Source organism: Lepidochelys kempii, chromosome 4, assembly GCF_965140265.1.
Source record: "Lepidochelys kempii isolate rLepKem1 chromosome 4, rLepKem1.hap2, whole genome shotgun sequence".
Taxonomy (NCBI): Eukaryota; Metazoa; Chordata; order Testudines; family Cheloniidae; genus Lepidochelys; species Lepidochelys kempii.
The window spans coordinates 43998123-44017420 of record NC_133259.1 but is presented as its reverse complement, the minus strand read 5'-3'; the positions used below and the strand labels follow the sequence as shown (position 1 = coordinate 44017420).

Here is a 19298-nt window from a genome sequence, read left to right as displayed (position 1 = left end):
CTGAAGATGTATAGGACAAGGAATATGCCTTCTTAGAAGTGCCAAATATGCTTTTGGGCACGATAACATAATAAACAGTAATCTGAAAGACAGAACCTTTAGGAGCATACTGCCTTTATGCAGCGTGCTTGGGCATCAGCTCAGTACACTTGAGAAGGACAAGAAACATATACTGAATCAGCCATCACTATGGATACAACTTTGTAATGGTAAAAATAAACAAAATTCGTGGCACAATCATGGCAAAAAATAGATATTTCACATGGCAGTCACAGCAACCCTGTGGACACTGCTGGTTAATTCACTTTGGTCTAATATTCCTCTTTGAAACGGGACTAGATCAAATTAAATGAACAAACTGTTAATGTGCAGCAGCTGATCAAAATGAAGGCACTTTTAATGCACAGTAACTAATCAAAGCAAATGAATGGACTCTTACTGTAGACCCTGCTGCCGCACATTAACAGTTTGTTAGTTCACTTTAATCTAGCCCTGTTTCAAAGAGGACTAGATCTCAGCAAATTAATGAATTGTTAATGCACCACAACTGATCAAAGCAAACACACTGTTAATGTTTGGCAGCAGGGTCCATATAAATGGCAAAATTCATGGTTTCATGGCAACAGTAACTGCCGTGACATAATCATATCCTTATTCATCATTGCTGCCTCTTGTGAGTTTTCCTTATAAGGCTCCTATTCAAATACTGAGCATACCCAATTTTGTTTAGGCTGTAAGATCTGACAAGATCGCACAGTGATATGGACGCAAATACAGATGGTACTCAGACATTGAAAATCTGCAATTAATCTAACAATAAAACTTCAGAGACACAAGGTAGGTGAGGTAATATCTTTCATTGGACCAACTTCTTTTGGTGGAAGGGACAAGCTTTTGAGCTTCACAGAGTTCTCTGTCTACAACAACATTTGCAAATAAAATGTCAGAAATGACTGCAGTGGAATGACTTCACAACAGGAAAGAACTAAAGTGGGCCTTGTGAGTATGAAATATCCCATGGGATCCATGAGTTCGCCACACTTTTAGAGGAGTGGCACAAAATGAGATATGTGCATATGCAAGGTCAAGTGTGCATTGTCAAAGGTAATAAAATATTCAGATGTATACTGCTGAGAGAGGGGAGAACAGAAGGGAACCTGCATTAACTTAATGTGGATAGTGTATGTTCATGATTTCAGTGCCGCACATAGTGTAATTGTGTGAAATTGCTGTAAACACACCACAGGGATCATACGGTTCAAGAGGAGTAATTGGACAGTTACTGATAATATTTTATTTTTGTGCAACATAGACATTGATTAGAGAGGGGAGGCTGTTGCTTTTTATGTTTTGATGATGAGTGTGTTTTTTCATCGCCAAGGATCATCACATCATAATATGCCACTACAATTATTATTATGATTGTAATGGTGTGCCAATTGAGGTGAGGTTGATGGATTAGCAAATCCTCCAGCAGCAGAAGCATGAGAAAGGGAACTTGGATTTAAGAAAATGTGTTTCGGGTTGTGTTTGCATCCAGACCTCATATATAGGTAGGGCTCTACCAAATTCATGGTCCATTTTGGTCAATTTCATGGACATAGGATTTTTAAAATTGTAAATTTCATTATTTCAGCTATTTAAATCTGAAATTTCACGATATTATAATTGTAGGGGTCCTGACCCAAAAAGGAATTGTGAGGGGGCTGCAAACTTATTGTAGGGGGAGGGTTGCGGTATTGCTATCCTTACTTCTGCACTGCTGCTGCTTGCAGTGGTGCTGGGCAGCTGGAGAGCGGTGGCTGCCGGCAGGGAGCCCAGCTCTGAAAGCAGAGCCATTGCCAGCAGCAGTGCAGAAGGAACAGTGGTCTCTCCCATGAAATCTGTATAGTATAGTGTAAAAGCACACAAAAGACCAGATTTCACAGTCCATGATGCATTTTTAATGGCCGTGAATTTGGCAGGGCCCTAGTCATAGGGTTATAGTTTCCCTGTCACTCAAACAGTACCTGGTATTATGTTTCCCATTCTTTGAGAATGCATTTATACAAAATCTGAACTCATAGCCTTGCTTCCATGTATTAAGCTAAATGCAAATAATTACACCATAGTCTGTTGATTTTTAAAATAAGAAAAATATTAAAACACAAACTCTACCTTTACATTTAAGTCTTAATGAGAGACAAATGCTTGTTTTTTATTAATTATTATTATTATTATTATTATTATTGCCTTGTGAATACGTAGGCTTCTGCTCTCAGGAAAATAAAGCACCTATTCCCTTTAAGGTAAAAGCTATTAGGGCGGGCATTAGTGGACAAGTTAGGGTCAGCCACTAAGGGGTCATCAGTGGACAAGTTAGCCCCAAATTATACACAGTCAAGCTCATACTGAAGCCAAAATGCCTGGCCACACTTTCCCATTGAGTTGTCTCTTGAAAAACCCACAACCAAAGGATGAATAGTCTAACAGTTGGGGGCCCAATCCTACCCATTAATCCCAGTGGTAATTCTGCCAATTAGTTCAGTGACAGCAATGTCAAACGCTAAAGCTGTAGTTCTGCACTATTCAATGTGACGTGTGCACTAAGCTCACAGGAGGTCAAGAGGCACGAGTGACTCTGATGAGAAGCAGATGTTAGGCAAGAGGATTCCAACTAAGTGTTGATTAAAATTTTAATTTTTCAATTAGAAGACAGCTGTTTGAAGTGCTTAGAATAATAGATTTAATTGTCTTGTGCTTCTGAAGTCTTTGAGGAGTAAAATGGTTTGTAAAAAGATTGAAATCTTTCAACAAAAACGTGGAGGCAAAAGTTCAGAGAATTCTCTATCTAGTGCTGTATCACACAGGGAGGCTCTAGCTAAACTGCAGAATAAATGCTTGTCGCAAGTACTGCTAGTGAAGTGGATCAAAGAGATTGCTGATAAAATAATTGTGTGTCTGAATCTGGAAATTAAGATAACAACAATAGATATTAATAATCTGACCAAAGAGAAGAAAGCATGAGAAGATGAAGCAGAGAGAGTAAGATCTCTTATCCCACTCACTGGCAAATTTACAACTTGGAGAACAAGGCCTAGAACTATGATTCTTCAAACATTTACTACTGCTTGTGATGCTTACTATATTAATTAAGAGAGTCATGGAAAACCGATCAGCCAATGGGAAAGGAATTGTGCTAAGATTCTTCTTCGGGCAAATCAAACAAGAGATTTGTATTCTCCAGCTTTGTAATTTATGCAGTTGTCAAAGGCATTATCCTGGTTCTCATCTGGTCTACATGGGTACATGTCATCTGGGACGAAAGACACTATATATGTGCAAAGCATTATTAGGCCAGATCCTGAGGTCTTTAAAGCTTAAACAAAACCCAACAGAAAGTTATTGGGAGACTTTCCACTGACTTCAGTGGACTTTGAATCAGGCTTTTAGGCCCTGATCCTGCAGCAGGAGCTATGTAGGTGGACTCCTACACCCATGTGGAATCTCATTGACAATAGTGGGGGTCTGCCTATGTAGACCTAATATCAGGACCTACAACTTAACCCTTACATAGGCAAACTGCTCTGGAAATCAGTGTGTGAAAAAAGGAGTGGAGAAGGTGAAAAAAGAAAAACCGGACTTTACTGGGAGTTTGCCTGAATAAGGAGTAGATAAACAGTAAGGGCTTTTAGGATTTGGCCCCTTAATAAAGCTGGGAGAACCTCATGGAGTTGGAGAGTTTGAAAAATCTATTAAGCTATTTTTGGATTCGGGAACAAGTGTTTTGGCATTATGTAAAACAATTTAAATCCTTCCGAAGAAGATTAGATGAAAAAGAAGCAAACATATCTTTCTATAGAGAATAGAAAGTAATCCTCAAAATTCTACATACAGTGTATTTTCATCTCCCTCCGTCCACCCCCAAACTTCCTTTTTTACAGTCTCCTTGTATTTCACTTTGATCATTGTGCCATTTTCACCTTATATCTTCATCTGGTTTTTACTCTGACCCCTTTCTGCTCTTTGTATCATGGACTGTTTAAAGTAGAATCTGAACTAGATAATCTTTGAGTTGAAGTTTCAAACTGTGACAGTTGACTGGGTCTGAAATTCAGTAGAACAAGTTCACTCATCTGTTGTTATTTCATTATATCACTGCTTTATATATTGGAATATCCATCTCTTCAAAAATGAAGTTGTGTTTTTCTAATAATCATACTCATTTTTTGAACAAGAGTCTGATACATGCTAGTCAGAGGTCTAAAACGGCTAGCTAGGATAAAAAATACCTGTGTTTTTATGCCCGCTGTGAGTTAAAGGAAAAAAGTAGTTGTGTACTATTTATTACGCAGTGTTAACTAACAAATTGATAATCACCTTTCTATGTAATAATAAAGTATAACTTAGTAGGTCTTGTCAAATAATTCAAAATGTATTTGTTAAATTATTTGATAAATACCTGTCAGATTTTATTAATATTTTCTCCAAATATTATTTCAAGTATATACCACTTCCTTCCTCTCTTGCTTTTGTTGCACTTTCTTTCCAGGCTTCACTTGGCTTCATTCTAGCTTTTCTTTACTATTGTCTAAAATTACTTCGTAGTTTGAGACACAAATCCAACATACGCATTATGCTCACCTATAGACCTCAAATCAAGAATTTCCCATAAGATCTGAGATGATGTGTGACATAATGATAAAACCTCTGACCTGTCATCCTGAGAGGCTTCAGCGTCCATGATGCAGTGGCCCCAAACCTGCTCACTGCACTTTCACATCTGTTTTTTCCTAGGTAATCTCTGTATTTATACACACAGCTGGGCTTTGTTTTCTGACTGGCTGTAAGAAACACCCTTTTATTCTTCACGTATCTCCATGTCCTCTAAGTGTAGTCAGGATTCTCCTTGTTTCCAAGCAAGAAGCGACCATAATGGTCCATCTCTGGAAGTTCATAAACCTTGTCAGTTTACAAAACATTCTTGCAAGTAGCTCCAGCCACCAGAAAGCCATGGAATAGAGGATCTAGTGAGTTACTAGGACCACATATTAAGCACAATGATTGACATTCTGGCACTGATGTGCTAATTCTGTTCTTTTAATGATAAGCTGTATTGCTTGCACCACAAAGGACCTTTAAAAAAATTATTTGTTTCACATTATTATCAAACACTCTATAATCAACAGCAAGTCTTGTGGGATCCTGTTATCTACAGCTCACCTATTCTGAAAATATTTTTAGAACAGTTTCCTAATATTTGTGTTCTCCAGCTTTCTGTGACCCAGCTGCTATGCAAAATACCTCTGTTATGTAAAATATTACATTAAAATATGGTTTCAACAAACTCATAACCTAGTGCACTCCAACCACAACAAAGAAGCACTTACTGCCATTGTCATCAGAATCCTCACTGCTGCTAGGAAGTCGACCTCGTTTCATGATCTCCACGGGAAACAGCTGGTGGCCTGTAAAGAAATGAGACAGCACTTAACCCAAGATAATACACAACCATCAAGTTGTGTTTCAGATGACATTCCAGGATTTATAGCACACAAATGAAAAAAAACAGCTTTAAATAGCATTTAAAATATAAACAGTAAACATCCAAACGATGAGTAACTAGACATATATCATATGGGCAGATGAAAATGTGATTTAATGAGGTGTGATGACAGTTCTGTGGTCACATTCATCTCAAGAAGCAAAAGCATATTTTTGTGTTTTGTGTAGGTGAACCCTACAGTAAAAGTACTCTCACTGGTTAGATTTTCCTCCACCCCACTGTGGCTCTAGATAAGCAATAAAATTATAGTATTATTGCCTCTGTAAATATGTACATTGGCTGATATGCTTTTAAAGCAATTTCAGTCCTGGTAGAAGGTGCCAGCCTAACAGCACTGGAGAAAAAAGTCTTCCATTTATCCACAGAGCACGGAGCAGCAATGCCGGCTTCCCTTCCCTAACCAGCTAATGTGCGTCAACCATGCTCTAGAACAGAGTTCTAGAACATAGTTCTCAAACTATGGTCTGTGAACCCAAGCTCCATTCAGGTGGTCTGCGGATAGTTCCCTCTGAGGTGCGCGCCTGGGTGGCCGCACACAAGAAAATGAAGGGCCACCCACCTAATTAGTGGAGGTGCAGGTGTGGCTCCACTAATTAGCTACCTGGACCCTGGAGATGATGCACATGTAAGGTGAAGTGGTGGCCTGGGGGGAAATAGGAGGTAGGTGGGAGGGGGCAATGGGGTGAGAAGAGGGAGTGAGGGAAATTTGAGACGTGCAGGAATGCAGCGGCCAGGGAAAGACGGCCCTCCTTCCCAGCCCCAGCTTGGGGGCTGCCATGGCTGGGGAGAAACCCCCCTCCTTCCCAGCCCCAGCTTGGGGGCTGCCATGGCGGGGGAGAAACCCCCCTCCTTCCCAGCCCCAGCTTGGGGGCTGCCATGGCGGGGGAGAAACCCCCCTCCTTCCCAGCCCCAGCTTGGGGGCTGCCATGGCTGGGGAGAAACCCCCCTCCTTCCCAGCCCCAGCTTGGGGGCTGCCATGGCGGGGGAGAAACCCCCCTCCTTCCCAGCCCCAGCTTGGGGGCTGCCATGGCGGGGGAGAAACCCCCCTCCTTCCCAGCCCCAGCTTGGGGGCTGCCATGGCGGGGGAGAAACCCCCCTCCTTCCCAGCCCCAGCTCGGGGGCTGCCGTGACGGGGAGAGAGGGCACATCCATTGCATTAGAAAGGTAAGACTACTGATATTAAAATATGAGTTGTGTGCTTTTATTTGTAGAACAAAAAAATGTTAATTATTATTACTTTTTTATATATAGCTTTTTTATCCAAAGCGCTTTACAATAGTTAGCTAATGGTACAAACTACATTTGGAAAGATCATTATGTGGTCCACCGAGACCCTCAGCAATTTTCAAGTGGTCTGCGAAAAAAAAAGTTTGAGAACAACTGCTCTAGAAGAAACTACCTCTGTGATGACAGAATAGTTCCTTCCTCCCAAGCGTGCTTTTATTACCCTTCCTGGCCTAATGCCAATTGTTATGCTGGCTTCTTTGATACAGCATGCCTGTTCTGGAGGAGCTAGACAGACTCCCCAACTTGTCATACAGAGGCTGCTAGGAAACTGCTGGATGGCAATGACTTTCAGTAACTATCAAGCTGAGCTGCCCTTGAACCTACTGACTTAGAGGTGAAAGGTTGTGTATCTTAACCCCAATACCCCAAGCAGAGGTGATATGTTCTAATGTTTTATGATGTGGAATAATTCTAAATTAAATTTTCTTTAAGGTCTTCAATAGCTGGTGAACATCGACATGCAAAAGCCCATAAAAATTGAAGTTAAAAAGCGGAAACAACATGACATGACAAGTGTAGCAAAGCATGTTCACCATGAGTTAAAGTGACAAGTATTCTAGGGTGTACATCAAATTCCATGAGTCTTCATTTGTCATGTATCAACTGTAGTGACAATGAGAACTGGGTGATGTATTAGCAGCAAAATGCCAATGCACACCTTCTAGGGGAAGATTCAGAAATCAGATGCCTAAGGTTTTCGATTCTTACCTGGTGCAGAAAATCTAAACCTGGTATTCTCATATAAACTGGGATTTCCTAAGAACCTTTCAGCAAAACAGCTCCATGCTGTAGGGGCCAGTGGAAGAAACAGCTTCAATACATAACCAGGTTCAGAGAGACAAATACGTCTAATTGTAGTAAAACAATACTTTAGTGCTTTCAACTTTTGTAAGAACAATTCCCACTTGAAAAGAGGGAAGTCTTGACCAAAACCTGCAGATTGTATGGTTTTATTGAGACTAATACCTTCTCAAGCAAAATTACTCATATACATAAAGGGTAAGGGTTTTTTGCTTAATTAACTCCCATTTTATCATCGTTGAAAGATCTTGAGTAATGAAAGCCACAATTATCTTTTACTTCTCCAGGGAACCTGGTACAATAATAAGGGTTGATGCATTGGCGGATTTTCCTCCTTTGTGGCACAAGTATATGCAAACTTGATATGTAAAATCAGTAAGATTGATTTATCTAACCCAAAGTGACTTACTATATCAGACATTAGAGTGAATATGGCTGTCTTGGAGATCCACGGTGGTTTTATGTTACAAATGTTTGTCCACTAAAAGTTAATATGAAACCAAAAGCCGGCTGTAATAGATCGAATAAATAGCGGAGAAACCCAGGCCAAAATTTCGAAAGATACTGGGATTGCTGAATCTACTCTCTGAGGATGGCTAAAAAATGAATCTAAACTGAATGGCTTTGTACAAAATATTGATTCTGTTGCGGGGCTTAAGCGAAAACATGTGTGCTATTCAGCAAAACCCACCATAGACAAAGCCATGCGCACGGGGTTTGCTCAGGAAAGGCTGAAAGGAATGCCGCTAAGTGGGCCAATTCTTCAAGTCCAAATGACAAAATTTGGAAATTTAATAGGGGATGAGTCATTCCAAGCCAGCAAGGGGTTTATAAGTCATTTTAAAAAGCGCCATGGCATAGCGCAGGTATCGATAACTGGAGAAAGCCGACCAGCCAATGAATCGGCCGCGAACACGTTTCCGCCAAGTTAAAAATCTATTTTACAAAATGAAGACTACCATGAAGAACTTTATAATTGTGATGAAACAGCTTTATTTTCAAAACTGCTACCTGATAAGACTTTAGCCTTTAATTACAAGACACAGAAAACAGCTGGATTTAAAAAGATAAAAGATCGTGTGACTCGTCTTTTTTGTAGTAATAAGACGGGCAGCCATAAGCTTGCCCCTCTTCTCGTTGGCCGCTTTCATAACCCTTGCTGCTTTAATCACCTCAATAGAGCCAAACTGCCAGTAATATACACTAACAGCAAAAATGCTTGGATGACGAGACACATTTTCAACAACTGGTTCCACAACAGCTTTGTTCCAGCTGTTCATAAGCATCTGCAATTGAAGAAACTCGAAGCCAAAGCACTTTTGCTACTTGAAAATTGTCCAGCCCATCCTCCAGCCGAATCACTGGTATCGAGTGATGGAACAATTTGAGTGCTATACCTACCATTCAACACAACATCAAAAATTCAACTTTTAGACCAGGGCATTATTCAGAATTTTAAGAACAATTATGGACAGGAGCTGATTTCAGCAACCGTGTCATGCACATTTTCAGGCATTTCCGAATTCCTGAAACAGTTAAACATGAAGAAAATTATTTATTTAGTTAAAAAAGCTTGGGACGGAGTAAAACAAAAGTCCACTGAAAATTGCTGGATGAAGGCTCTCGGTGATGTCTTTTCTGTCAAAGATGGCTCAGACTCGGAAAACTCCAGCAGTGGCACTGATTCAGAGCCAGACTTTGAAGGATTTTCGGAAGACGACATCCTTCTAACACGCACACAGTCAAAAGAGGATAAAAGGTAAACTTCTCTTTTAAATGATAAAAGATTTTAGTTTGTATACGTCACCGGAAATCATTACTGAGTGGCTAGAGATGGATGAAGATGGCCCGACTTCAGAATTTCTGTCCGAGGAAGAAATATTAACGGGCTGCTAGGCTATGTCGGACCGCAAAAGTGATGGCGAGGATGTCGTTGAAAAGGTCAAATTTTCGCCCACAGAAGCCCTTAGTGCTGTAGAAACTGTTGTAAGATTTATGGAAGAGCAAAATGCAGAAAATATCGAAATCATTCATCTGCGGTGAATGACAGACTTCATAAGAAAGAAAAAAATGCGAGCCAGAAAAAGCAGAAATAATGGCGTTTTTTCCTAAGTGAATCATAGACACATTTTTCAGCATGGCCCTCTTAATCCGCGGTCCGTTAACACAAGGTGGTGACAGCTTGACTCCTGACATCCGCGCGTAAACAGGTCTGTACTGTAGCTCATTTCATCATGACTTTTCATAACTATTTCAGAGGGCAACATACATTCAGAGGTGAAAGAATAATAATCAGTTACACAATCTCCCACAATTATATTATTAAACTCTTTCTGAATCAACAGTTTTAGAATAAACTAGAACTTTATGCATTTAATAAACAGATACAAATATCAAGATCAAAATACATGAGTCAGGCAGCAGCCACAAAGTTTGGATATAGATTTGGATTAAGTTTAAAGATTACAGATCCAGGATTTGGTATGACCCATAATAAAGAAAGCTCATTTGCAAAATTCAGATTCAAATCTCAAAAAAAGGCTTGGAAAACATACCCAGGGAATCTATGAGCTTCAGGACTAAGCCTACTCACGAGGATGAAATACACCTGTGCCCCAACTTACACCTCCTCCCAAGCCACAAATTCTACTTGCAATTTAAAGAAATTTAACAATACCAATGTAAAATTTTCTTACAGTGAAAATATTTCCTATGATTCAAGTAAAGAGGGCACTGAGAGAAACAATGAAAAAATAAAATACAAATATCTAAGCTGCATACTCATAGCCCTAGACATCCCTGTTGGTCCATCTCAGACTTTTTCGCATTTGGTCCACAATTATTATATACACAGAAATTGCAAATAGCATTTTATGTACATTGTGACGCTCAGGTGCCGATCATAGCAGATTCCAAGCATACATAGTACAAACTACTATTTCGATTTCTTTCAGACAAGAAATGAGAATAATATTTCTATCCAGCTTGGACTGAAATACTAGATAGCCTCTGGCCAAGAGCAAGGAGACTAACCAAGAACTTTGGATAAGGTAGCAAATATAATTTCAGTCTTACAACCATTCTACTCCAGCTTTTCCTGAGTTCTTGCCCATCTGTGAATGAGCATTTGGCCACACAGTATTCAACCCAGCACGATCCCAGCTATTGATAAAACAAAGCAAAAATCTACTTGGCACTAATGGAATAAAGTGCAGTAATCACTCTACAATATATGTTCTCTGTAAGACAAATTTGTCCTCAGTTATGCTGGTGTAAATAGCAGGAATTCCAGTGATAACAAAGTTATTCCAGATTTACACTGATGTTAATAATTTGGCTCAGAATAGTTGAATATTATAAATATTTAAATTGTTAGTGCAGTTCACCTTTACAGTAAGACAGAAATCTCGTTTATTAAACCTTCAAAACAAAGTAATTCAGAATTATAGTTCACACTTTGTCCTTATTTTGTTGTGACCTGATACTGCGTAAGTCTTAGAACATTCTTACACATCATGCATGATAAATCAACACAAAGGCTTGATCCATATGTCAGTCTAGAACTTTAGAACTCTTCTAACTTTTGCATCTTTAAATCAAACCTTTAGCATTCCTTTAACAATGTAGGTTGTGGCTTACTTTCCAGTGACATACTTTTAATATTAAAGATCAACCATCTTTCCTGGAAGTGAGACTGTTAGTCTCTAAGGTGCCACAAGTACTCCTTTTCTTTCTACCCATACACAGTATGCCAATACCTATGTCTACTAACAGCTTTATTACAGCCGCCCATTTGCAAGTATGGTGTAGAAGGAAGTGGAGACTGGGGAGCCCTAAAAGCACAGTTTTGCTCGAGGCAGCCATGACTCTGCTGCTTGCGCTCCTGGATCACAAGGGGTGTTGGGACAATCAGTGTTTCTCTAAGTGCTGCACACAGCAGCGAGGGCATGTCTGGATGGGGTAGAGGTCATGACCCTATGACTCCCCACCACGTGCAATATGACTCCCCACCAAACTGACTAGCCACATCAGGGCAGTACTGGGAGCTGGATGACAGACACTACACATGCACAGGGTACAACTAGTGCTGCTGCTCTCTGCTCTTTCCTAGAGCCCAGAAAGCATTATTGCCTACACAGACATACCTACCACCACCGGTCACATCTCTGGGCTACTAAAGGTGCTCTGTTCTTCCTCTTTCACTGCACTGGCTCTACGAACTATAATCTGTCTTTAATTCATTAGTTAAGTACACTGCTTTGAAGATGTAAAGCACTGGGCAAGTGCTGAATACTATTCAGACCATTTTAAAATGCATAATGTTTAATAGTCTGGGAGGCGGCTTCTGAGCCATTAGTGTCTATGACATAGTGATAATCCTTACTTAACAGAAATATCTGTAAAATATGATGCAAATAAATGACTAATTGGTAATCAAATACAATGTCCTACTTCAGAATCATTTCATACTTCCAAATCTTTGCAGGTGTCCAGTAATAATATCCATCCCCTGTACTTTGCTACACAACTGGCTAGGTGCAGTAAAGACACCGAATTTCTGGCTTGCCTCAGAGTGATCCATTGACAGATGCAAAGTACTGGATCTGAACCTACAGTGAGATACAGTATGGCAAATCCTCTGTTCTTATCACTAATATACGTTGATGGGCTTTGCTTTTCTTAGCGCTGTAAGAGACTAATTTAGACAAGGAAAGAAGAGACAAAAAAATTAAACTAAAGGCCGATATCAGGATTGCACAGATATAGAACTGAGGACAAAATCTGACCCCATTTCTTTTTCAAGTAGGCAATCTAGTTTCCTCAGAACAGAAGCCCAGACAATGTCATGTAAAAAATGGCACAAAATGTACACAAACTCCAAATAGAATTTTTCATGCTTCAATTGCCTGGTAACAAAACTCCACGTATTTTTTCTTTTTTGGTTGTTGAATCTGACCTGAAGTTCTTTCTAAGTGATGGGTAGGCTGGGGAAGAAGGTGTCATTTAAAAGCGGCAAACTGCTATTATTTTACAGAAAGATTTTTATAATGATTATAAAAAAATTAAACGAGCATCCTCAGGTCAAAGCTTTTATATATCAGATTTCCCACCAGAGAATTTTTTAATGGTTTTATGAACCTCTGCATAAACAGAGTTTATAATTCAAACTCTAGACCATTAACTATAACAGCGTTAAATGTGTGTCACTGTAATAAACTGCACTGCACAGCTGCAGAGACAGTAAGGAAAGAAAGCAGAATTATGACAGATGTACACCCTGAACACAGACTCAAAAATTAGCTTTTCTTGAAAGTAACAGACTAATTGCAACGATACTGACTACACTAAGACCTAATTATCATCACCACACAAGAGATCACTTCAAACACTTTTGTATAAATGGGAAGCAAAGAATAATCTAGTCTTAATCAACTGAATGTTAGATGAAGACATTTGTCTCCAATTACTATATCCCTTAAACAGCTTTTCTAGTTCCCTTCACCAACAAATACCACCCAGAAAACATTGTGCTTTATATATTACAGACAGATATGTGAAAAGAGGTATAAACCCAAATCAAAAGTAATATTATCCCAATAAAATCCATGCTGATACTTTAGAACTCATCTTGATCAAGTTTAAAATACTCTGCTATCCCACTTTTTCATGCACACAAGAAATATAACTTGAGCTAGCATTCTATCTTTAAAGGGATATTGGGCATTTCTGCAGTAGAAAGGCCACAGAGACTGGATATGTGGAGAACAAGCCCTCACAAACTTGCACGGGAAATATATGGGCCAAATCTGAAGTATGAATCTTGCCATATGAATCTGGAGTATTTCCATTGACTTCAGTAGAGCTATTCAAAATCCACACCAGGACAGTGCCAAATTCTGCTTTATCAGGTCAATTATCATTGCCTTACCACTTGTGTACTCACTTACACTGCAAAGTGAGTGCAATATGCTACCATTCTGGTTTTGGTAGCCTTTTACATTGCCTTTGCACTGGTGTAAATGACTACTCAGGGTATAAAGGAATGAGAAATTGGACCCTACCTATTAATTTAACTCACCCCTCACCCATTAGATTTATTTGACTGCTTCAATCTAAAGTGAGCTGTTAACTGGGCCAATTCTAGCAGGTAGCAGCAGTGTAAAGAGGCAGCACTGAGCATATGGGAAAACCATTGGGCAGAGGATGCATTTTTTTAATATTTCTGTGATCTAGAAATGAAAACAGAGAAGCTAGAAGGGAAATTTGCAGCTATGTGTTTTTTATTATTTCATTGTAGACATATGTATGAACCACAGCTTAAAACAGGCAGTGGGAGGAAATCTGCCTCTGGAGGGAGAATCCGGTCACTAAAATGCACACCCCTTACTGTCTGAACAGAATATCCCACTGAGTGTGAGAATCTCTAGAAACAGAATCATACCAAACATATTTTAGTATAATATTTAGTAAGGTTTTAGAGCTTGCAAACATGTTTATTTAAAAAAAGAGAACAATTACTTGCAAAAGAGTTAATCCAAATTACAGTTAAATCTCTTTCTTTGGGAATGGGTGTGACAGTAATCATGTTTTATTTAAAATAAAAGTTAAAATTGAAAATAAAAGGAAAACACCTGTTGCTATTCGATTACCATAACTTCTAATGTAACGACTACTCAAAGTTTCTATGTTTAAAGCTTTCATGTGGCTACATAAACTAGTCATTTGTGTAAAGGCATGGCCCATTATTACTTGATGAGTGACAGAACTGAAAATCCAGCATAGTCTCTGCTTGCTGGCATCAGATTAATTTTATTAGAATAAAAATTACTACCTAAAAGGAAAGGGCCTGCAGAGGAAAATTAATCATAGGTATGTTAATTCCCATAAGAAAGGCCATACTAGGTCAGACCAATGGTCCATCTACCCCAGCATACTGTCTTCTGAGAGTGGCCAGATGCTTCAGAGACAATGCACGAATGAACAAAACTGGGCAATTATCAACTAATGCATCCTGTCGTCCAGGCCCAGCTTCTGGCAGTGAGATTCAGGAACACCCACAGCATGGGACTGCATCCCTGACTATCTTAGCTAATAAGCATTGATGGGCCTATCCTCCATGAATGTATTTAATTCTTTTTTGAACCCCATTACAGCTTTGGCCTTTAGAACCCCTGGCAACGAGTTCCACAGGTTGATAGTGCATTGTGTGAAGAAGTACTTCCTTATGTTTGTTTTAAGCTTGCAGCCTATTTATTTCATCGGGTGACCCCGGTTTTTGTGTTACGTGAAGGGATAAACAACACTTCCCTATTCACTTTCTCCACACCATTCATATTCTCCCCTCAGTCATCTCTTTTCTAAGTTGAACAGTCTCAGCCCTTATTCATGTCTCCTCTTATGGAAGCTGTTTCAATCCCCCTAATCATTTTTGTTGCTCTCCTCTGTATCTTTACCATTTCCAATAAACCTCTTTTGAGACGGGGCAACCATAACTTCACACAGTATTCAATGTGTGAGTGTACCACAGATTTATACAGTAGCATTACAATGTTTTCTGTTTTATTATCTCTTTCCTAATGATTCCTAACATTTTTGTGTGATTTGGGCAGCTGCTGCACGCTGATCGGATGTTTTCAGAAAGCTATCCACAATGATGCCAAGATCTTGAGTGTTACCACCCAATCATTCTGTATCTCTCATTGGGATTATTTTTTTCCAATGTGCATTACTTTGCATTTATCAACAGTGAATTTCATCTGCAATTTTACAAGAGATAAGGCGGGGGAGGTAAAATCTTTTATTCTGTTGGTGAGAGATACAAGCATTCAAGCTACACAGACCTGCATATAAATCTGCCATTTTATTGCCCAGTCACCCAGTTTAGTGAAATCCTTTTGCAACTCTTTGCAGTTAGCTTTGAAATTATCTTGAGTAATTTTGCATCATCTGCAAATTTTGACACCTCGCTATTCATCCACTCTTTTCCAATTCATTAATGGGTATGCTGAAGAACACAGATAGAAATACAAATCTTTGGAGGACCCCATTATTTACCTCTCTCTACTGTATTGTGAAAACTGACTGTTAATATTCCTACCCTTTTTTGTTTCCTATTTTTAAACCAGATACTGATCCATGAGAAGACCTTCCGTCTTATCCCATGACTGCTTAGTTTGCATAAGAACCTTTGGTGTAATACCTTGTCAGTATTTTTAAAAGTCCAGGTACATCAACTGAATCATCCTTGTCCACATAATGCTTGTTTATACCTTCAAAAAATTCTAATAAATGAGAAATCATGCCTCACCATTTACAAAAGCCGTGTTGACTCCTAACCAATATACTGTGTTCATCTATGTGTCTGATAATTCTATTCTTTACTATAATTTCAACCAATTTGCCTGGTACGAAAGTTAGGCTTACTGGACTGTAATTGCCAGGATCATTTCTGGAATCTTTAAAAAAAAATCAGTAATGCAGAGGCTGATTTAAGCAATAGGTTACATCCCACAGTTAATAGTTCTGCAATTTCATATTTAAATTTCTTCAGAACTCTTGGGTGAATTCCATCTGCTCTGGTGACTTATTACTTATCAATTTGTTCCAAAACCTCCTATACTGACACCTTAGTTCCCAAGATCAGAGCTCTTGAAAGCTAAATAACTGACAAAAAATAATTTAATAACTTTAATAATTTGCATGTGTGATCAAAACAAATATTCACTACTGGGATAGTGGACTGCAAATCTAGACCTGTCTTAGTTACAGGAAGGCTTCCTTATTTGGAAGGCTCATTTTAAGGCCATGTTTAAAGTCTGCTTTTCTGGTAATGAAGCAATTTTGCTGCTTGTATTCTTAAAACCTCACCCTTTATTTTTCAGATCTTTCTGGTTCAAATATACGTTCCCACCCGGAGCTCCTAGCAGCTCGGGCAGCAAGCTGCTAAGCGGTAAAGTCATGTCTCCTAAACCCACCCAGCTTTCCCGATCCACACAACACAGGGCTCATTTATCGCTAGCCTTAGCAATTCTGGGCCCGAGGGTTCGCCGCGGAGGCGGCTCGTACAGTGAGGTCCGGTCGGAGGCATCCGACACAAACAAAGACTGGGAAGGGAGGTGGAGAAGCCGGGAAGAAAGTATTACCCCCGCCCCCCCCCCGCATGCAGCGCTGCTGTCGCCAGACTAAACCCTTCTAGCGATTATAGCACCTTCGTACACAGCAGGCAAAAATCCCATCTCATCCGCACCTTCCCTGTCTGCCTCCGTTTGAAACTGAGCAGATCTCCCCCACCCCCTCCTGTCCCTCTCCCTCTGCTCCTCCCCTCCAACCAGATGCACCAATCCGCTCAGCCTCAGCTGCAAATCAAACTTGATGCCCCGAGCTCAGCTCCCTGTTTCCCAAATCCATGCCATTGCTACAGCCATGCAACACCCCCCCCCCATCTCCACCCCCCGCTCTCCATGTTGCAATGTCTGGGGAGGGTGAGGTGGGGGACGGTTTAGACTAGGACTGACTCGCAGCGGCACTGAGACTTGAGCTTGTTTTCTGTCGGTCTCTCCTCCCACTGCCAGACAGTTCTGGAAACTGTGTATCACCTCTTGTCACAGGAAACCATCCACCAGGCGGTGCAAACAAACACACACCACCCTCTACCACCAACCTCCCCCAGAATAATAAAATCCGCACCATAAACTGCTAAGGAATACTGAAGGGGGAAAAAAGCAAGACCCAAAGCTTGAAAATCTGCAAAATCTGAGCATGCAACGAGCAGAGTCCAGGGATACGAGCAGCAGGAGCAGGGCGGCTTTGTCTAATTTCAAAGCAACTGGAATAATCGCCAGCGCTGCACTCTGGGGACGCCGAGGATGGCCCGTTAGATCGAAATGAGGCGGTTATTTGAAAACACCATAACCTAGACCCATTTCCTTGTCAAGGCCTTGCTAAAGGGAGAGGGAGAGCTATTAAGAGCCAAAATCTTCCCTTACACCTGTACAATCTCACAGACATTTTGAACCATCCTCTTGATTTCATTAGTATATCCTTACAACTACATATGCATTTCAATATCGCCTGGGAAATTTAAGAGCTTCATCGGTAACAGCCATTGCAATTCACTGTATTTACTATGGTTATACTACTTATTATGAATTGTCCTGTTATTTATTTTAATGCATAGTAATAGTATCCATCACCGTAGTATTTGGGAAATTAATGTGCCACCCCAAAGATCTAATTCTAAGTGCCCATAATAGAATCGGGGTTATTCAAGGGGCACCCCTGTCTGAATGCGACTGCACGGGGTAGTTGTGGGCAGAATCTAGCCCCCGATCTCTGCCTGAATGAATGAAAATGGCTTGCAGAAGTTGGTATCAAGCACCCGCACGTGTTTGCTTGTGCAATGAACCCCCGCGTGGATTTGAACTCGCCAGCCCTCCGCGGGAATGGGGTGGTGGAACTGGGAAGGATCGCACTGAATGGAGAAGTTCAGAAGCCTCTTGGCCGCTCTTGCAGCCGCCGTGCACCTGCTTGCAGTAGCCCCTTCCCCCTCCCAGACCCAGCACAGAGGAGCCCGATGAGGCAAATCCCGCCTCCCCCCCGCGGGGGGTGGGGGGGACGCTAGCGGGGTGTCGAATCTCTGCAGCAAACGAGACCGTTCAGGCGGGACTGAATCGCGGGTCCCCACTCCAGCCCTTGCCCGCATTCATCATTCTCACCAGCAGCAGCGCTGGGCACCGAGAGAATCTGCTGCCACCCAGCAGAGCCCGAGCAGCCAAACCACCCCCCCCCCGCCTCCTCCCTACTCAGACACACACACGCACACCCCCCCTTCCCTCCATACACTCACACTCTCCCAACACGTGCACGTCCAGGCTGTTACAACTTGCTCTCCAGCAGGAGCTACACACTTGCACTCGGGTGAAAATAAATGGGTCTGTGGCACAATACTAAACCCCTCCACTTCCTCAACAAATGCCTATTAGTGCCTAAAATCACAATCGCATCGAGTTCACGACTAATTGGCCAACGCTCTCCTACTCCAAAAGGAAACTTCTGCCTAATTTCACCGGTGAACGGTTTTATACTTTCCAAGCATTTTTTAAAACTACTGCAGGTAAAATCCATGATTTGGGTGAACATAATTGCAAAGCTGCCTGCACACAAACTAACACCCTCGCCGCCCTTGAATTGATGCAATGGATATTTTGGACATGTGAGTGACAGATACCGGCCATGGCCACCCCTCCCCCCGTCTATAGGTCTATATCTAAAAGGACCTGCGCTCTGCCATTGCCATCTGTCTACCAAGTTGATACCATGCTTTTTACTTTTCAACTCGGCTGATACAGCATTGATTAATTCAGGGTAACCCCCTTCCCACTCTCCTTTAAAAAAAAAAAAAACCAACTACAGCCAGGTCAAATGCATATACAAAAATGCATATACAATAAAAAAAAATCTACGTGCAAAACTGTGTTAATTTAGCTGGTGCACCTTGAAAGCTGCAAGAGCCTTATTTGCCACTGCAAAGTCTGCAGCAAAATGAAAACCAGCTAGCACAACACTCCCTACATCCCATCGTTTCTCAAAGCTGCAAAATAATCATCTATTTCCTCCTCCCACCGCCCCCTCCCTCCCCAGCAATGCACAAGTTGCTTGTGGGATA

The 19298-nt window shown here is 40.8% G+C and overlaps 1 protein-coding gene across 5 annotated transcripts in view; it reads right to left on the bottom strand.

Annotated features, from left to right (window-relative positions):
* Positions 1–19298, bottom strand: part of JADE1 (jade family PHD finger 1) — an 81144-nt gene that overhangs the window by 48820 nt on the left and 13026 nt on the right. For 4 of the 5 annotated variants that reach the window (XM_073341109.1, XM_073341110.1, XM_073341108.1 and 1 more), the window contains exon 2: positions 5370–5447. In XM_073341109.1, coding sequence (XP_073197210.1) covers positions 5370–5421 — 52 coding nt within the window. In that variant the 5' untranslated portion in view covers positions 5422–5447. Of the gene's footprint in view, positions 1–4694; positions 5349–5369; positions 5448–19298 lie in introns of those variants that run through there. The other variant, XM_073341112.1, reaches the window with a different exon arrangement.